At 38.8% G+C, this 21,287-nt stretch overlaps 1 protein-coding gene across 1 annotated transcript in view; it reads right to left on the reverse strand.

Annotated features, from left to right (window-relative positions):
• The window catches only part of galnt18b (UDP-N-acetyl-alpha-D-galactosamine:polypeptide N-acetylgalactosaminyltransferase 18b), a 103,194-nt gene that overhangs the window by 34,145 nt on the left and 47,762 nt on the right, over nucleotides 1-21,287 (reverse strand). The window contains exons 2-3 of the mRNA XM_046857698.1: nucleotides 11,317-11,512; nucleotides 9,574-9,740 (exon numbers count right to left, since the gene is read on the reverse strand). Coding sequence (XP_046713654.1) covers nucleotides 9,574-9,740; nucleotides 11,317-11,512 — 363 coding nt within the window. The remainder of the gene's footprint in view (nucleotides 1-9,573; nucleotides 9,741-11,316; nucleotides 11,513-21,287) is intronic.

Genomic DNA, 21,287 nt, shown 5'->3' on the forward strand with positions numbered 1-21,287 from the left:
TCAGACAACACAACAGGTATTGTACTCTATTGCTTTCTTTGTCACAATACAATTTTACAAGCCTGTAAAAGTAGTATATTGGTTTCAAATCAGTTGTTACTGTATTGTAAAACTGACAACACGTTTCTTTCTTTAGAGTTGAAAGAATGTCACATAGAGGTGGGAGGGTTGCCATATTTACAGCGGCACAAGAAACCCTCATTGTGGATATGGTTCATGAGAACAACCTCATCAGACTCCGGGAGATCAGAGACAAAGTCATTGCCGATAATGTCAACTTTGAGAGCATTGATGATGTCAGCTTGGCCACAATAGACCGAGTTCTCCGGCGCCAAAAGATGTGGATGAAACAGGTCTATAGGGTTCCCTTTGAGCGCAACACAAAGACCTATGTTACGAGTATGTGCAAGTAAGTATACATCCATGTTCACAGTACAGTTAGTGGACATACTGTGTTGCTCAGTGGCATACATTACTTCTGGACAATACCGTGCTACCTGATTGACTGTTGTTCTGAACACCTGTGCACTTTCACATTTTCACAGAGGATATTACAGTTGGACACGATGGCCAGACCTCATGAGTACCTCTTCCTGGATGAGGCTGGCTTCAACCTGCAGAAACGAAGGCAAAGAGGTCAGAACATCATTGGCCAAAGAGCCATCACTGAGGTTCCTGGCCAACGGGGGTAATATTACTCTTTGTGCGGCCATGGGTTTGGAGGGGCTTGTCCACCGGAATGCTGTCCTTGGGTCTTACAACACCCAACGTCTCATCACCTTCCTAGAGGAGCTAAAAGACATCCTCCTGGACCGCAAACAACACCATCCTGGGCCCGCACATCAAATTTATGTGATTATTTGGGACAATGAACGCTTCCACAAAACAAACCAAATCAGAGAGTGGTTCACCACCAACAGTAACCACTTTTTAAACGTCTGTCTGCCACCCTACTCCCCTTTCCTGAACCCTATAGGGGAGTTCTTCTCATCATGGAGATAGAAGGTTTATGACAGACAACCATACACTAGAGAGGACCTCCTAAGGGCAATGGAGCTGGCCTGTGTTGACATCCCAGTGGAGGCCTTCCAAGGATGGATTCGCCATTCCAGGGCCTTTTTCCCGCGGTGCCTGGCAAGAGACAATATAGCCTGCGATGTGGATGAGGTGATGTGGCCCGATGCAGCTCAGCGACATGATGCCGCACAGTGATTGTGGTGTGTGTGTGTGTGGTGTGAATAAAGTAAATAAAAAAAACACACCCTGATCATGTTTTCAAGAGTACTGTTGTGTGCAATAGATTCTGTTTTTGCATTGAGTTGTGTTACAGTAGTGTACATGCAGAATTTACTATAGATTTATACTCTTCATATGAAACTCTCAAATCTAAATGCCTAATCCTCTGCAGAGATCTAAGAACATCCATTACTGTAAAGGTTCAAAAATATGCATTGGCAGTTATGAAACAAAGAACCTTCTCACAAATTGAGCATTGTGTTTTCAATTGTTTTGCTGTAGTGTGTAATGATGTGTATAGTGTTTACATTTTTGAAAGCTTCGAGCTGCTCTTTTGGTGTGAAAGTTTTTGAAGTGAGAAGGTGTGGTTGTGTTTATGTAGCTTTAGAAAAGGGTGTTGTGTTTAGACATTGGGGAACATGGAGGAAACGTTTGTGAAATGTGTTTTAGCATTTGAGAAAAACTGTAAAATGTACTTAACAAATGAACTATCTTTAATTTAGAAATTTTAAAGCATATACTGGCTGTTTGTTGAGGAGAGCATGGGGATTTCTCCTTAAAAAAAAATACAAAAAAAACATTTGAGTATGAAAAGTAATTTGTGTAAATCACAAAACAATCATTTGTATTGTATTTGGCAGAGAACAAGTTGACAACTATGCTTTAAAAAATTTATATAAAATATAATACATTATTTTAACAATTTTTCTTCAAATAAAATACACAGACATTTTGTTAATTTGTGAAGATATAAGCATTAAGAATATATAATAAATAGAATCTTGTATAATTAATTAAATGATATATGCATAAGTTAAATATACAAACGTTAAAAACAAGCATTTGAACGTAGTAAAGCCGCAGTAGATCGTGCTTGAAAACCGAAGTTAACTGGTGTACTAGACAAATGCTATAAAAAGAGAATGAAACGGAGAAATGCAGCAGGCTAACAGACCCGATAGAAAAAAGAAAAAAATATGCATTGGTGTACAAATGCATAATCATTCGATGAAAACCAAAACAATGACTAAAAACGTACTGTAATATGCTGCTTTTAGATTTTGTTTTTTAATTGTATGTAACAGAACAGATCCAGTGTGACTGTCACGAAATTAACAAACAGTTTACACAGTAGCACTTTACTAATTTGTACCATTTTCACATGATTAGGATTATACAGTTTTTGCTTACAGTGCTGAAGTTTCACCATCATCCGTGACATCAGTGTGTTTTCTTTTCATGTGCTTGTGCATTCTTGTGGTACTTCTATACCACACAATCTCCGCTTTGCAGGTACTTCCAGGTACAGTTTTCTTTGTTGCGTTTAATATAAAATGTACCTGGAAGTTATGCAAAAATATAATTTTATCCGATAATAATCGATAATGAAATTTGTTGTTAACGAATGCCCATCATGCTAATCCGTGATATAAGCAGCCCAGCTAATCGATAACGGCATTCAGTAACAACGAATTTCATGATCGATTATTTATCAATAAGTTGTTGCAGCTGTATTAACAGCATGTCCTGAAGTATTTAATTGATCTTACACCAATATGATTTGGCAACTACTACAATTAACTATTATAGTATATGAAATTACAATTCTTATCCCTGTTACTGCTGAGCATCTGCTTTACATGCCCCTGTGTACACTGTTAATTTCGTTCTTCTATTATCTAGCAGCCTTCCATTCCTCTTTTTTTTTCCCAATTTCCTTTCTTTCTATTTCTCTTTCCTTCTCTCCCCAATTTCCTTCCTTACATTCCTCTTTCATTCCCGCCCCAATTGTCTTCATTCGATTGCTCTTTCATTCTTTCCCTAATCGATTTCCTTCCATTCATCTTTCCTTCTCTCTCCAATTTCCATTCCTTCATTTCTTTTTTCTCCTCATCCCAATTTACATCCCTCCATTAATTCCATCCATCCTCCCTGCCTTCCTTGGTCTATTGTAATTTCTCTTCCTTCCGTTCTTTCTTCCTACCATTCTTCCTGTTTTGAGGCCTCTTGTGTCTCCGCCCTGCCGTGTGTCGCTTTGCTGGTGTTAGATTCGCCTGCTCTCCACTGTGCTTTATCCTTGAGCACACTGCACTCGTCATCGATCAATGAGAAGGTACGATTGCATGAGGGAACGTGAACAGAATGGCTCCAAGCCAATTTCTTTTCTTTGTTTTCTTTTACACAAAGTTCGTTGTGAGCCTTCCCGGCTTCATGCCGTTTCACAATTGCATTAAAGCCTGTCTTCTGGTGCTGCGCTGATTTATACCACACCTCTGTCCTCCCCTGCCTTTAGCCTCTCAGGGAACGAGTGAATCATTTCCTTTGCACGCCTCAGAGCCTGAGTGTGAGGCAGGACTCGAGTCCTACCTCGTTTAAAACACCTAAATCAACAGATTAACTCATTACCAGAGCGTTAACGGACTGAATTTGGCCCGCTGAAGGATGAAACACACAAATCTCTGCAGCACCTTTTCTGCCTTCTTAACTTCTGACTTCCAGCTTGGCTGTGAGATTAATATTTAACAAATTCAAATGAAGGGGAATTGATTGAAATGAGGAGTAATGGGTTACCGGTAATGCTTTGCTATGAATCACAATAACGCACCACAGCGTAAGAGGTCTATTATCAGTGAGCTGCACGATCAATGTTTCATAAAAGCGTTACCTCAGGTGCACTTGTTCCATCAGGACACGCGAGCCGGAGAAATGGCATCAAATTCGAATCGTCACACGCCTGCCACCGTAACCGAGGCAATGCGATGGTCTTTGTTTTAAAAGTGACATGTTCATTTCGCCCCCCTCGATGTCTCTGACATTTACAGCTCTTTTTATGCAGCGTAATATTCAGCTACCTGTCACTGAAGAAGAATGGACATCCATCATTTGGCTTGTAAAGAAAAAATACCTGTCCACCAAGAATGTATTACACATTACACTTAAATCTCCCACACTCTTCACCAATCAGACTGGGCTGAGACCAATCCTATTTACCCCATGTGACTCTTTTATGACTGGCACGGCCCTCTCAACCTCCAGGCCGAAAAAAATAAAACAGGTTGAATGGACTCTTGAATTCGTGTCTTCAATATGGTTAAGAGAAGTTAGTTGTCTGGATTTTGTGCTATGATATATATTGATAAAAACATGGCTTCCAAAAGATATCTTTAGATTTGTAAGCAAAGGCAGGCCTGACTGCAAACACACCTGATTAGCTTAGCAACTGGGAGCTACTTGGTAATAAACTATCGTCTAAATAATCTATCAAGACTGAATTAATTTAGGAATCAGATTTGATGTAGGTAATCATTTTTATACATTTATTTTTAAATATTAGCACTAATCAGGCAATGGTCACTTACAAATGGTGTAGCTTTAGAAGAGTCGGAGGTCTTGGCATCCTGTCAGAGCCTGAATGATGCAAATTAGTGGTCTAGACTTAAGTTGCTTGATATACAGTACATGCACACCTCATTAAAACGTCAAGAGTTTAAACTACAACATTAAAGATGTCATCATTCCACTGATAGCCGAGTCACCACACAGCTAGATGACAAACTAATTGTAAGTTGAACAAACTTAGCCAGCTAAATATGGTGCCCAGTAAAGGCACCTCCTCAGAAAGAACATGACCAAGCAATCTAGATTTAGATAACTAGTTTCTTGAGGTACTTCGCATTAGTAGTGGCAGCTAAATAGCAAGTTAAGCCTGAGATTTTTAGAGACTTTTAAATTTTCATAGATTTCAGCCAAATTGCAAGCTAGCTAGCTACTCAATTGAGACACAGCCACAAAATGCCCAGTTACCATATTTTAGAAAACTAATGCTGATTTACAGAGGTAAGCACATTTAATGCCTGGCACTTGGTAACATTCAAATTCGTAATTGTTTTTTACTTGCCCGGCAGACAGTGGTTTAAAAAAAAAATAGAAAAATATACTTACTTCTACATTTTCAAGTTTGAGAATAACTTTACAACTTTTAATAAGTGTATTTATATATTGAAAATCAATGCTGTAACTATTGTATAGGGTATATAGAGAGTTTCTGAGTCTCACAACCTGCTGCACTACCAACTGAGACAAGATCTAAATAAATGTAGTCGTTTTTTAACTAGTATTAGGAATTGGAACGAATTAGCTAAACATCCATCTTCTTTGGTTAAAATAAAAATGTTTATAAGACACAAACAATGTGACATAATACGTGGCAGAAGGACTGAACACATCAGCTAATATCTTGCTACTTTTTTGTCTAGGTCACAACTAATAAATATGAAAATCATTCTTATACAGAGATACATTGTTAACTTCCAACTTTTATTCACATTTTTATGGGACTAGGAAGCATGCTGTAAAGAATTTTCTTGTAAATCGTTCTCCAAACAATTTACACAAAAAAAAGTTTAAAAGGTAAAAAAAAAAAGGTTGGAAAAAAAAACAGTTTGTATCCTTTTTAAATATCAATGTGTGAGGAGACTCAATAAAGTGTACCTCAATATAGCTATAAACTGTATAGTTGACACATTACTACATTCATACATAAAGTTGTCAAGTTTCTTTATTTCAATTTCTTACTTAAAGTGATCTTAAAGGACACTTACTTTAATCCTCATCTCTGTGTTCTGTTATGTAGCTCTATGTTGTTTTATGTAGCACCAGGGTTCTAGAGAAAATGTTAGATTTTTTTGTCCAATCAGATTTCAGCTTCTATGTGCTGCCATGTCAATCTAATCTGCCCAGGACCTTCACAGTCAGTAGTGCTGGCCGATGTACCGTAAACTATATTAGCAATAGGTCTGATTTTTTACCCAATCAGTTTGTAAATTTGCCTCACAGGGCCCTGAATAGCGTCAACTTTTTTCCGTCCTCTGATTGGTTGGTCAGAGGGAAACTGTTACAGTTAACTTTAACTAGCAAAACACATCTGGACGTCTGCACACAATACATCTAAATTAAACTTTTTTATGTCCACAATGGCTGATGGAGGAAGAGAAATTGATTTGGTCTCGGACATTTTTAAAAATCCATTTCAAGGCAAAAAGATTTTCCAGAAAAGCTAGACATTGTGAGGAGAGGTCGGCCAACCCCAAAGCTAGCTAGCTTGTCTCAGCCCAATAAAGAGTTTGTTCGCCACTTCCATACCAGTGCCTACAAGCGGTACCACTGGCTTACAACCTCTGAGGAATGTTGCAAATTTTGTGAGTATGCATTATGACTATGGTCAGCATAATATAAACAATTATATTTTATATACATTTCTTATGTTTTTGTCATGTTATAAGACAAATATTAATTTTGAACCACTCCAGATGATGTAGGTGGCACAGTTGCGGTGGAAGTGTAGTCGTCTTAACTGGGTTTCTTGCTTTAGTAAAAATAGTATTCACCCTCAATATGTGAAATGCCCCTCTCCCTCTAATGCCACGTGTTGTTATATTGCGTTTTTTTTATTGTATTGATGGTTTCTATAATTGCGACGTCATAGTGGTGGTATTAAGTGGTGAATTAAGTTGGGTAAGTCTCCACTGAAGGCCCAGGTACCAAGTGCACGGCCCACCACTGCAATTTATTGTGTAATGCATTAGCTATATATGGTTGAAATGACAATAAAAGCTTCTTGACTGTGAAATACCTAACATTTTTAAAGAAGCCTGTGTTTCAGTGATGCAGAGGATTAGTCCTATTGTTTTCTTATCATTTATTCATTTTGCAGCGCTCACAGAAGTGTCTCGTTGTTATGGTGACATTGTTGACTTTGTGTCTGGTTGTGGAGTGAGCACTCAGATGGCGCTGTCAGAAGATAGATACACTCAGTGATGCTCCATGCCCCAGTGCACGGCCCTCAGCTCCCCAAAATCATCCAATTAAGCGAGGAGCCAGCCTGGTCAGCCTGAACCTGTGCCACAGCGGTCACACTGCTCAAAGCATGCTAATGAACAAACAATGAACTGTGCACAAATCTGACTGCAGGTAGATAACAACAGCAGCTGAAAAAGCCTGACGGAGGTGATAAGATTAGATTAGCGATCACGGCCGCAATGACAGAAGTACATCTATCTCGACCACCGTCTGACACAATGCTCTGGCACACATGCTGAAGAATGCTGTTAGCGAAATGTCAGAGCTACCGTGACCTGACTACCTGAAGAGGGAGAGAAACAAATAAATACAAGTCCAAAATCCAGCAGGAATAGCCACATGAGGAGCTGACATAAAGATTCAGCTGCAGGGTCTTTTCTTTTAGAACAAAACATCTACAAACCTCTGAGAGAAGATTAACAGTGTCGAGGGCTGTGCAGGTTAAGAAACTCTGCAGATATGAGTGAGGTGGATTTTAGCTGGAAAACTGTAATGTAATCTAAAAGTGCTGCATAATATCAAGATTATGATAAACTATTTTGTTTAAAAATAGTCAGTTTTTATTAAAATTCTTGTTGAACGTTGGCTTCGGGAACCATATACAATCTCTCGTTTACTCATTGTGTAAAGAATTTTACAGGGTTCGGTCCAAAATACCCAAGAGGATGAAAAATGACTGCTTTTGACTTTAAATAATTATAAATACATATTTAGATACTGAATACAATATTAAGAGTGTAATAATGTATATATGATAATATATATATATATATGTTAGTATAGTGTTAATTTTAGCAGTATACATTAGGGGCTGCAACTATTGATTATTTCAGTAATTATATTATTTCATATATAAGCCGCACCCACTGAATTTGACAAAGATTTTTATTTTGAACATGAATAAGCTGCACCTGTCTATAAACCTGTCTACACTGAAACTGATGAACTTTACACAGGCTTTAACGAAAGAGAGTGTCTGTTACATTGTGTAACGGGTGAATATGTTGTGGCTCCTTTAAGAGCGGCATTTTGGGAATAGCCTGCCGCTATATTTTTCCGGTATTACTGCATGTGTGCAAGACCGAGGAATATGTCCTTATTATTTTCTGATGCTTATTTCTAAGTTTCTTTGACTAACCCGTAACACTGTTGCCAAGAAAAATAAAAAAGCACGAGTTTTGGAAACCTGTCTGTGCTTATAGGATTTCTGTTGCAACTGGAGTTAGCGAGCTATTCCATGACCCAGACTCAACGCGTTACAATGGCTTGTTTCTAAACAGTAGCCTACCAAAAAAGTCATTTATCACCGTCTTCCTCCTTCCTTTCACAACTATTTCTCTCAGGAGTTTTTCTTTTGGCATCGTCGTGCGTTTAAAAATCATCTGTGGAAGGTTTTTCTCTTGATGCCGTGCAGCTCAGAACACAGGTGAGGTGCGTTTTTCGTTTCCGAAACTAAACCCTTAATAAAACAATAAAAATCTATTTCAAGTTGCTTAAAAAAATGGTAAACGCAGTGTACTGTGTTGTCTTTATGTTTTAGTTTAAAATGATCCCAAACTTTGGAAACTTTGGTTTTCTTTGGCCTGAATTGGTCTTTTATTTTAAGTGAAGGAAAAATGTATTTCTACCACATACAAAGACATCCTATACACTTGTATATCTTAGATACTAGATATAGGATACTTGAGAAAAAAGCACATATGCCTGAAAAAGTTGTGTGTCCTTTTGTTCATATAGTGTTTGACACTTTGGAAATCTTTTTTTTTTTTTAAATGGACATTTTCCATTCATACTGATCTCTAGATACCCATTGAAATGTAAGCAGATGTGTGATACTGGCCATTCTTTGTACAGCTGCTTTGTACAAAAGGTCACAATTTCTTCAGTTTGAAGCAGGTGATTAGATTAGACTGTGGTGGGTTTATTAAAAATGGATCATAAGGTTATTCACAAATGTGTGAAGTCCATACCAGCTCGAGTGCATGCTGTCTGTAAAGCAAAAAGCGAACAGAACAACGACTAAAAAAAAGACTGAAATCCATTAAATATTTCCAAACTTCTACATTCCCATTAAATTATGTGAATTCAGTGAAGACTTGTGAAAACAGTGAAAAATTGTTGTATTAAGTTTGCCATCAATTCAAGCTTGAAGTATTTTCATTAATACTTGTAAGTATTATGGAATTCTGCTGATTATAGAAACTTTAGAAGTTAACATAACACCAAAACATTTGATTATATTCTAAATAATGACATGCCATCCTGAAATTAGAGAAATATAACTTCGAAATAACGTCACAGCCTTTTTACTGTATTTTCCAGTCTCATTTCAAATAGCCTGAACGTAATAAAAAGTTGTATTTCCTTTTAATTATGTCGATTCACAGCAAATATTCCGCATATGCGCAGTGCTGTGTGCTTAATGATGTGTATAACGTTAACAGTCCTATCAAAATAATATCTTTCATACAAACTCACCGCTGCTGCTGTTGTCGTCCACCAGGATGATCTCTTTGAGGAGGTGGCTGGGGGTTTTGTTCATGGCCGAGCGGATGGAGCGCAGGATGACAGACAGTGCCTCGTTCACAAAGATGAACACGATGCTGACCTGCGGAAGGTTCGAGGGGTACGTCATGTTCTTACACCTGCACAAAGAGAGAGCCGCTACTGTTAGGAGCTTCCTGACAACGAGTTCTGACAACGGTTGCAGACGGCGTTTAATAAAAGCGGCGTGCGAGTTCTTTCAGGGTGCTCAAAGCAGCAGCGAGAGCAACGAAACACATTGCCCGTGACATTCGCTCACATTTTACTCTGTTCACGAGGATAAAACCAGATGTGTGCCAAATTCTCACACCTCGCTGAAAAGGAGACACGCGGTAATTATAGGTGGCAGAATAGCGCATTTCTATTCAAAAACAACACCTCAAGTTTACGGATTGTCAAAACAGCGGCATGGTGTCGGCTACAGAGCTGCAGAGTGCTACGTCTCAACACATCATAGTGAGTGTGAGAATGGAAGGCAGAACTTTTTCACCTGTTTTATAGTTTCTCATCACAGGGCTGTATTCAGAGATTCAGAATTCCGTTTGGAAAGTTATGCAACGGTTCAAATTCATAAACAATCAACGAAATTACATAAAATTTAAGTGCTGAGAATTACATTTTCCCTTCACTTGAACACCCAGATCCTGTTCCAGCATGACAATGCTCTAAGCCACTTCGATGAAGATATGCTAAGAGTGGCCTGCTACAGAGCTCTGAACTTAAACACCTTTAGGGATGAATTGGAACCCTGACTGTAATTGGAACCCTGACTGTACCCCAGGCCTCATCACACTTCATCAGTACATGACATAAATAGAGGAATAGAACAGCCTTTGTTTGTCACATATACATTACAGCACAGTGAAATTCCTTCCTTCGCATGTCCCAGCGTTGTTTAGAAGCTGAAGTCACAGAGTTAAAGGCCTTGCTGAAGACCCCAAGAGTAGCAGCTTGGTGATGCTTGAACTCCCAACCTTCTGTTCAGTAACCTGGCACCTTAACCGCTGAGCTACCACTCCCCTATGAGCTATGACTTATGGCTGAGTAAGCACCAATCACTACAAGCACACTCGATAATCTAGTGGAAAAATCTTCCTAAAAGACTGGAGGTTATTTCAACAGTAAATAGAGAATAAATGTGGAATGGGATGTTGAAAAAGCACATATAAATCTAGAGCTGAAACGATTCCTCGAGTAACTCGAGTCCCTATGGACCATTATTACTGACGCACGACCCGCTAAACTCTGGACCGCGCTGGGGTCTCATTTATAAACATGCTGTATGCACAAAACAGGGCTGAAAACGTGCGTACGCCACTTTCCATTCAAAGGTTGTGTCTGCGTCACCAACTCCCCTTCTCGCCTTCTGTGTGCCGGGCTTGGGACCGGCACTAAGAGTGGCTGGGGTCGGTTCCCTGACTGGGGATCGAACCCCGGCCGCAGCGGTAAGAGCGCCGCATCCTAACCGCTAGACCACCAGGGAACCATCGGACTATCCAAACACTATCGATTAATCAATAGACTAATCGGTAGAATCTCTGAAATAATCGATAGCTGCAGCCCTATACAAATCTTAAGCACAGGTTTCCACAAACTTTTGTCCATATTTTGTATTTAGGTTTCTAACCAGCTAGTGGCAGTCATATAATTTTATCAGGACAGGCTAGCATGTCTCACCCGTCTGGTCTGTAGTCAGGGATGGCTCGGTCCATGGGCAGGCGGTCACTGAGGTAGCCGTTGTAACCGTAGTATTGGAACATCTTGAGGGCAACACGGCGGCTCTCAGAGTTCAGATCCTGACCCCAGTGGCTGAAGAGTGAGGAATCTGCAAATGACCGGTCCTCCTGATTACCATCTGATTTCGCTGGGGTTTCTGTCAGGGTCAGAAAATCACACATAAGCTTAGTCTGCCACTAAGGATTTTTTTAAAATTAATTATTATTGTTTTGTTTATTATTTGAGGCCATCAGACCATTAGAATATTATCAGTGTTTATGCCAAACCAAAAGTTAAAACTAAAAAAATCCTTATTTATTCAATTCTAAGCAAACTTTTAAAATCTGAATTGACTCATTCTGAGAACGAATTTTGTGAAGCGAAAACAAGTCGGTAAAACGACTTTACAAATGACTTTTTTCTATTTACAGTATATATTGTGTACACTAAGGCAAGTAAACAATGAAGCACTGATTGATAAAAAATGAATTCAACTACTTGCAAGCTAGCTGATTCAAATTGCTTTGCTAATCGCTGGTCATCATTACTTACTAGGGGTGTAACGCTAAGCGTATTCGTACCGTATTAAGTAGGGGACCAAGAGTTTGTTTAGTCGCGGTTTAAAATCGGTTTTGAGATTTAATGACTTGACACAGAACGTTTGCCGAATGTTTACTAATCTTGAAAATAAACGGAACCTATAAACAAAAACCATTATTTCTTATGAAACTAGCATTTAAATGCTTCTTTTATTTCCACTCATAAAATACGCAAATTATTTCAACCACAAACAGAAGCCACCAGCAGGGGGAGATATAAAGGTTTGAACAGGCCAGGATATAAAGGAAATAGCTAAAAGAGGGCAAACAGTTGTTTTTTTTAAAGCGCTTACAGATTCTACTGCAATTCATCTCAAAATGGAACTATGTATCAAAATAATCAAGTGTATTGTCCAAAAAAAAAGCTCAAAAAGCTGTACAAAGAGTATAATTTAAACGTAAAAAAGAGAAATGGCATTTCCAAACTGGGCTGTAATGAAATCAGTGCCACTGTTGTGCCGTCTAGAAATGTCATGTAGTTAATTAGTTACGCTCCTCTAAAGCACTGCTGAAGAAATCTAAAAGCTGAAGGCAGATTTGCAGCATCCTGAGAGAGAGAGAGAGAGAGAGAGAGAGAGAGAGAGAGAGAGAGGTATTGTGGGAGGTCAGTGTGGTGTAACAAACATCCAGCATACAGTAGGATGGAGAAAAACAGAAAGCTGGGATGAGCTGTAATTAAATCAGTGTCACTATGGGCTCGTTTAGTGGCACACATTTATTACGCTTGTTACACACCGTATTGTATGTGTGTGTGCGTGTGTGTGTGTGTGTGTGTGTGTGTGTGTGTGTGTGTGTGTGTGTGTTTGTGTGGGTAAGGGAGTTGGAGTCAGCGGTGGAGAAAGTACAAGTTTTCAGTGTGCAGGTGAGAAGGGAGGAGCGCAACATGAAACAAAGACGCTTCTGTTCCAGCACCTCTCAAGTAAACACTGAACCCTGACCAGCACTAAAACACACACACTCACACATACATACTCATATTCATGCACACCCACCAAACACACACACACACACACACACACACACACACACACACACACAGTTATTCATACACACTCATACACAACACACTTACAGATAAACAAAAACACACATACACTCATACACACATTCCAACACACACTCATATATACACCAGAGGTCGGCCGATTGATTGGCCTGCTAATTAATCAGGCCCAATTTTTATTATTTTTTTTTATATTGGCATCTGTCAGATAAAAACACATATTGGTTTTTGCCCTTTTATACTCTTGAATATACACACACTTATAACCATACACCCCACCAGTTCTATGAAAATGATGTATGCCATATGATTCTTTGGCGATATCCTATGCTATGTTTCAATGTTCCTTCACTTCCCTGTTTAGAAGTATAGTTTGTAACTGCACTCACTGTTTAATGTATGGAAAACTGCAGAAAACGCTGATCACGAAGGTTGTTTATATGACCTCACATTAAATGTTTATAGAGAGGAAAAATAAGCTTGGAGGAAAGCAGCAGATTATTGGTGCTTCTGGGGACAATCTCACTTTACAGCTTTTCCTTAATTGCTAACACGAATTTATTAAAACAATTCACCGTTTTCTCAAAACCTAACACAATCCTAAAACTAAACACCAAGTTGTACAATCCTTGATGGCAAACTCAAATATTTCACACGAAAACATATTCGATTCTGTCAAAATTATATCTTGCCCTCGAACAACTCACAAACACACAGACTCACACAGCACTCCACTACTATAATTATATAGCCTGCTTGTGTATTTTGAATGAGGACATGATTAAGCCCATGGAAAATTAGGACTTATTTGTTTAGAGTTTTGCAGAAAACACTGAGAATATTGGACTGTGTGTGAAAAGCAGTAAACTGTGTTTATAGAAATGTTGGAGAACAGAATAAATCCTTTGTGAAACTGGGATGAATGAATCAGTTAGTAGTGGAGAAATTCTTTCTTAATGCATTTTCAACTAAAGTGTTATGTGTAGTTTGTGTGATTGGCTGAATGTTATACAATGTGGTTATAAACAATGGCTATACAATAAAGAATGTTAAATATGAGGGTAAGGTGACACATGCTATAAACCTCAAAGCAATAAACAAAACCGTTTGCATTGCCTATAAAAAAAGCATAGAAATCAATGATGTAAACAATCAAGGCATGGTGCTGAGCAAACTAAAGGCGTGAACACACAGCTGGTCTCTGTAGAGTCTCTGTTCCTACAAGAAATGGAATGAAAAACAAGACCTTCATCATGTCTTTAGTGAAAGCCTGGTTTTACAGTCAATTTTATATCAGGAGTTCCCACTTTGGGGTTTTCTCTTATTAACGTAAAACAAGAAAAAAAGAGGCTGGTGAATTTGTCATCATTTAATGAAGAAAAATTCTGCAAAACTCTGAGAATTAGGCTGAAATTCTGTATCTGAATCGGTCTGTTGTTCAGTGAGATTCAGTCCGAAATTCAGCTCGATTCAGTCCATGATTCAGGCTGAGACTCATTAAGATTTAGCTTCTAATACAGTGAGAATCAGGCTGTGATTTGGACAGTGAGCAGTCTGTGATTCAGTCACAATTTCACCACAGGAACATTTCCAGAATCAGCAGTCATGCTTCTACCTCAGGAACTTTAATCCACTGCAAAAACATCAATCATGTTTCAAACAAAAAAACTAACTAAGCTCCTGCTTCTCTAAGTATCCACATAAATTCCAGCATGTCCAAATAAAATCTAGAACAATCTAACATGAGATTATTAAAGTCCGAGGTGGTACAGGGCAAACGATAAAGCAAACCTTTCCTTCTTTTCCCTTCCGGATGAAAATGTGTTCGGTGCTCACTTCCAGCAGCTCGCAGCAAAAAGGCCTGAAGCGTGAAATTGCGTTTTGTCTGCATGCAGACTATTTAAAAATCTAATACTAATGCTAACACCGATTTCACACAACAACATAAAAGCAATAAACAACTTCACTCTGCCTCGTCCAGTTTTGCTGCAGCCGCAGTTATTTTTCTGCATGCTGAAATATTATACAGCATCAGTCGCCAATGTGTCCGATTATTCTTTTTTGCAGTGTGGAAGAAATGAAAAGCAGGAATTCCAGGAATTTGGGCAGAATGTTCCCAAACAAAAAAGTGTGAAAAATGCGAGAGAAAAAAATTGTGATAGTGTTCACAATGCTGAACACCTGTGGAAAGAGTCACTCAGTTTTTTCTTAGAAAATGAGAGCGAGAAAAAGGGATAATTGTGAGAAACTTAAATGGATACAAATGAATGGCAGGTATTTATGTATGTATGTATGTATGTTTGTATGTGTGCATACTGGCAAATTTTGGTTTTAGAAGAGGAATAAAACACTCTGGGACCTGCTGTTATAGTAAACCAATTTTCAGGATCCTGACAGTAACTCCGCTGAATCACGCTACATCGTTGTTGATTCATTTCCTACAACAGCACAAGGCAGCATGTTTTATTGCATACTTATACATTATAATATAAATCACTCAAAGGTCATGATCTAGTATAATGAATGGCAAAACTACTTCACGTTGCCACAAATTCCCACTGCCAAATTTTACTATCTCGATGTGTGTTTGTGTGTCCATTTAAGCTGAAAAGGTCACACCCGCAGCAGAGTTTCATCCCGACCGTGTCAACAACACACGGCTTTACGAACAGCTATAAACCTTCTAAAGCCCATTAACAGAGAGATCAGCGAGCTCACACCCTCCCTTCCCATGACGCCACATAAAACCGTTCGCATTTCTCTACTAACATCGCCATGACAACGAAATACTCCCCTGTCAGGGTGGTGCAATAGGCTGGGACTACAGCGCGAAACCAGAACGATGAGGCAGTGTGGACAACGACAAATGACTCCATATGGGGACCGGAGGAAAACAGTGAAAGGGTTTTAGACTGGACAAGTCTGATGAGGAGCCGGAAGAGAGAATGCATCTAGATGTAACTACCAGAAAATACATGCTGAAATCATGAACTCTCGTTCATTTTTCGTGTCAAACCAAATCTCTTCAGTCTACAGCAAAAACAAACAATGTTTATAAAACAGTTGCTTATAATACTGAGACATACTGATACAGGAACCTTTGGTTTCAACCACAGGAAACCTTTCAGGAATCTTTGTTTAGTTGTTTTTTCCACCACAGGAACCGTTTCCACTACAAGATGTTCTCCACTACAAGAGCAACAATGGTGTTTGAACTACAGAAACATTTCTATATCAGGAATTTTGGTTTAGTTTAGTTTAGTTTAGTTTAGTTTAGTAGAGCCTTTTTTTGCGAATTACAGAGACTTGTAATATAATATAATAACGCCCATTGACTACCTCTATTGTACTTGTGTACTACACCACATGCACCCTTCTAGAAGGAATAATATATAATAAAGATAAAATAGGTGCACTCTTAACTGTACCCTTTCTTGAAAGTATAAGTGTATGAATAGTGTGAATTATCCTGGTCTATGATTCATCACACACTTTCCACACACTCCAGCACCGCTTAAAATAAAAAAAATAATGCCTGGAAAAATACTAAGAGCTAAACAGGGTGTGATCATATGACTGTGTCAAGCTTTTTCAGAAGCCAATAGTCCATAATACTGATATTTTCAAAAGTGGTAAATAATGTCGATCAATTTAAAAAGGTCACTTCATAATGTTTCCCGTGTGCAAACAATGAAGCCCATGAAAAGATTTTTGTTCTTTCCTCTCCCTGTCTGGAATGGCCGCTTGTAAACTGCTCAATATTTAGACCATATCCATATAATCCTCTGTGGAGCCTGGTGACAAGCTGAGAAAATTCCAAACTCTCGGTGTTTGTGTGTGTGTGTGTGTGTGTGTGTGTGTCTCTATGTGTGTGTGTTTCTCTTACTGTTAACACTGTGCTGATATTTATTCAGAGAGCACTAGCAGTTCCACAGTGGTGTGTGTGTGTGTGTGTGTGTGTGTGTGTGTGTGTGTGTGTTGGGGGTGTTCAGGACGGTGTAGGCTGGTCGTGTGGGAGTTTCCCGAATCTGTGCCAGTTTTCAACGGCCAGCAAGAGCTAATGGCCAAGAACGATCCAAATGTCCCCTTGTGGTGTTAAATCACCTCCCACATGATCATATTAATAGCGTAAGCAAAGCAAAAAGTAAAAAAAAAAAAAAGAAAGAAAATCACAACAGAACAGAGACTAAAATACTCGTTTTGTCTCTCCTGTTTTTCTACCTCAAAGTTTGACCTCTGCATTTAGTCTGAGTTTGAGAATCTGTTTTGAATCTGGTAAAATTGACCCCAGATGGGATACCTGTCCACCACAGAGTCTTATTCACACACTCACTGACATACTCATTCACGCCTGCACCGGCGCTCGTCCACACGCCCGCTACCACACAGTTGGTTTACAAATTTGACAAGTTAAATGCGCCAGGTGTGAAGACCTGAGAGACTTTGACAAGAGGAGAGTCGCAGCATCTCTGAAACAACAACGACAAAAGCCAGAGGTGGGAAAAACTCTATCATGGTTAAAAGGTGTTCGACATTTAAAACTCTTTTTGCACAAGGGCAAGAAGACCATCTGTCCTAGACCAAATGGACAGCTCGGCTAATTATACAGGGTTACAATTAACCGATATCGTGACGCATTGCTTCAGTTCTCAAGCATCGGCATGGAATGAGTCAGTGGCCATATGAAAGAGGAATTATCTAAGTTGATTGTGAGTCTAATACTTGTGACTTGGCTGGAGTTTTGTAATACTTTTCCTTAATAAAATACTGTGTAATGAGATCAGTTCATTCTTTGTTACAACACACAGTGCATTGCAGTCTTTTGTGTATTTTGCTGAATAGGACCTTAGACCTTAGAGCAATGTAAGAAGTGATGGTACCACTCCGGTCTGAGGAAAGAAGGGTCCAGGCATTCCAGGCACATGCCACTATCTAAATACCTAAGGACTAGATACACCCGTACATGGCAGTGGTATTCCCTGATGCCACTGGCTTAAGAATAATGCACCCTGCCACGCACACACACAGTGTTTCAAAAAGGTTTGATGAACATGACAGATTTCTTGCTGCGAAAAGGACCATGGACCGAGGAGACTTGTTACAGCAGATTTCTAACTTGTTTTGCGAGTTGTTAGAAACATGATGACATGTTCAAATCCACTAGAACATCAGAAGGTAGAAATAAAACTAAAGTATTAAAACAGAGTTACAAGTTAAAATAGGGTTATGGGTCTTTAGGAGTCAGAGACTGAAATGTCCACCATATTTGGGCATTTCTCAGCACTTCAGGTTTGCTGTGTTGTATCTGGCAGTGAAACGCTGATCAGGAACAAATAATCTCTTGAAAAGCGTTGGCTGTGGAACTGGGCAGCGAGGTCTCACAAGCAGCTCAAATTCGTAGGAGTTTCTGCCTCCAAATCTGCAGCGAAGACAAACAACCTCCTCGGCGCGAGAGCTTCGCAGAGTTACTGCAAGCCAGGATAATTAATTAGCGCTACTAGTTAGGACTGGTGCAAGGGTTTTTATCGTCACAGTGTAATTTCTTGAGTCACTTGATTTTAATATCGGTTATTGAAACGAGCTTTTTGTAAAAAAAAAATAAATACATTTGATGAGTGAAAAACATGATGCAGACTGATGCTGTACACTCTCTCTCTCACACACACACACACACACACACACACACACACACACACACACACACACACACACACACACACCTCCCTGACATTGTTCTCCATTAGCTCACAATTATAAAAAATTTCCGGGAAAGAGGAATTACATTGACAGGTTTTCATTGTGATAAAAATGAATGATAGCTGTGATTATTTTTATTTTGAGTAGCTGGTATTAAGTGAAGGCAGAGTAAATAGGGAATTAGTCAGAAAAGCAACAACGTAGCCATGATTCAACATGATGCACTCAACAATATGCTTCACCGTGGGAAAACATTCAGTGTAATGAGCAGTGTTAGAGTCTTAGGAAGGCTAATAATTATGAAAGCCACTGTTACAACATTCTTCTTCTTCTGTATATTAAAAAAAAAGTATGCAGTCACGTGGTGACATGGTGGTGGCAGCATCATGCTGTGGGGATGTACAGAGACATCTTGATTAAAGCCTGCTCCAGAGCGCTCTGGACCTCAGACTGGGGCAACGGTTCATCTTACAACAGGACAACGACCCTAAACACACAGCCAAGATAACAAAGGGGTGGCTACAGGACGACTCTGTGAATGTGTGAAGAGATCTGAATCTGTGCACCGAAGCTCCCCATCCACCTGATGGATCTTGAAAGGTTCTGCCAAAAGAAGAATGGGAGAAAGTGCACAAAAATAGGTGTGCCTAGCTTATAGCATCATACTCAAAAGACTTGAGGCTGTAATTAGTGCCAAATTATTGTATTAACAAAGTATTGAGCAAAGGCTGTGAATACTTATGTACACGTGATTTTTTGTTTTTTTTCTGTTTTTATATATTTGCAAAGATTTTAAACAGGCTGTTGTCATTATGGGGTATTGTTTGTATAATTCTTTTGTAAAAAATGAATTTAATAGATTTTGGAATAAGGCTTTAAGAGAAACAAATATGGAAAAAGTGATATGCTGTCAATATCTTCCAGATGCACTGTAGGGAGAGGAATTCTGGGGTGTGGTCAGCATTCAAATGTATCCAAAAGCAGACCACTCAAGAACTTCCATCCCAAACCATGGAAATCATTTAACTCGCTTTTTACACAAGAGTATTGTCATGCTTGAACTTAAATGGCTCTCCTAGTTTAAAGTAAATTGATTTGCACATCTAACGCATGTCTCTGTACAATACACTGAAGTTCTACTTTTCTGCTGGAGTACATAATACTGATGATTTCAATACAGTGGACATGTGTCAGCTGATAAAATACTGTAAAAAGGGAAAAAAAACATATTCAAAATGTGAATTCAAAACATGTGGCCTTTTCTAAACAAACAAAAGACACATCATCCATATCAGTCAAGTTATTGTGTGTTTTCTCCTGAGTCTGGTGTTAGAGAGCTGTGTTTGAAAATGCTGAACAGTTTTATTTAGTTTCATAAACAATACGATTTCTCCTGTGGCATTGCTGCGTTCTGTGCAAATAAAAGAACACAGTAAAACACTTCTGGCGGACTGTGCAGGAAGGTTATGCTCACAATAGTCTCGAGTGTCAGTACCTTACAGGCAGAAGACACTGACGCTAACCAATTCTATTTCTTCAAATGGAGAAAAAACTCAAGCTATTACAGAACTGTTGCTCATCCCTCATTTGCATGCTGCGTTTTTCTGCTTTTGCAAGATGGAAATAGTAAAACCTATTTGTTGGCCCGCTTTATAGTAAGTGTTGCTAAACTAAACAGGCATGACCATATATATATATATATATATATATATATATATATATATATATATATATATATATATATATATATATATCACTCGGTACAGTTTTTGTTATTGTTCCCAACACGCGTTCACGCCATCACTGTTCTAGTGTCCATGTGAGTATTTAAGGAGAAAATGTGGTTGTAAAATTTTTCTTCAGAAATATTCGTATACGTGTGAACGGAGCCTCAGTCTAGTCCCCTTGATTCCTGCCAATCAGATCCCAGTCCCGGATTCCTGTCTTATTTCACACTTCCACTCCATGCTAGCTTGGTTTGAAATTTGTGACATCAAGAGCATCACTCTGACCTCGAATCTGTTCATTCCTGGAGTAAAAATAGCCAAATTCTTACTGTTATATTTGGCTATAAACATACATTTCTTTTCATTTTTTAGAAGCTGAGCTTCCAAAAAATGTGCTTTTCCTCAGAGGTGGTCAGAAACAGCTAAAGCATGTGGACTGGGTCAGTAAGCCACTTATCACTTGTAGCCAATTGCTATATATGTGTATATGTATATACTTGAGGGTTTTTTTGGCTATGGTTCTGATGGTTTGTTATTTACTTGGTGATTTGATTTGGTTTGTATTAGCTATTCTTATGTTTTCACTATAAAGGAATCTGCACTTAAATCTGTTTCTTATATAACAGTTTGTTCCTGTTCTCACTTACATTATAGCAGCTACAGCAGCCTCTCTTTATTCATTTTAAAAATAGCAAAAGAGAGAGTGAGAGAGAGAGAGAGAGAGAGAGAGAGAGAGAGAGAGGAGAGAGAAACTATAAAACTCTTCTGCCCTGAAAAGAGTGTTGAAAGATAAATAGTTACAATAACCAATAAATAAACATCCTCTTTAAAAAAAACTTCACCTTTTCCCCATCTCTTTCATCTGGGAAAAGTTCATGTGCAAGTCTGTGTGTAACTTGTTGCCAT

Source organism: Silurus meridionalis, chromosome 9 (genome assembly GCF_014805685.1).
Source record: "Silurus meridionalis isolate SWU-2019-XX chromosome 9, ASM1480568v1, whole genome shotgun sequence".
In the NCBI taxonomy this organism is placed as follows: domain Eukaryota; kingdom Metazoa; phylum Chordata; class Actinopteri; order Siluriformes; family Siluridae; genus Silurus; species Silurus meridionalis.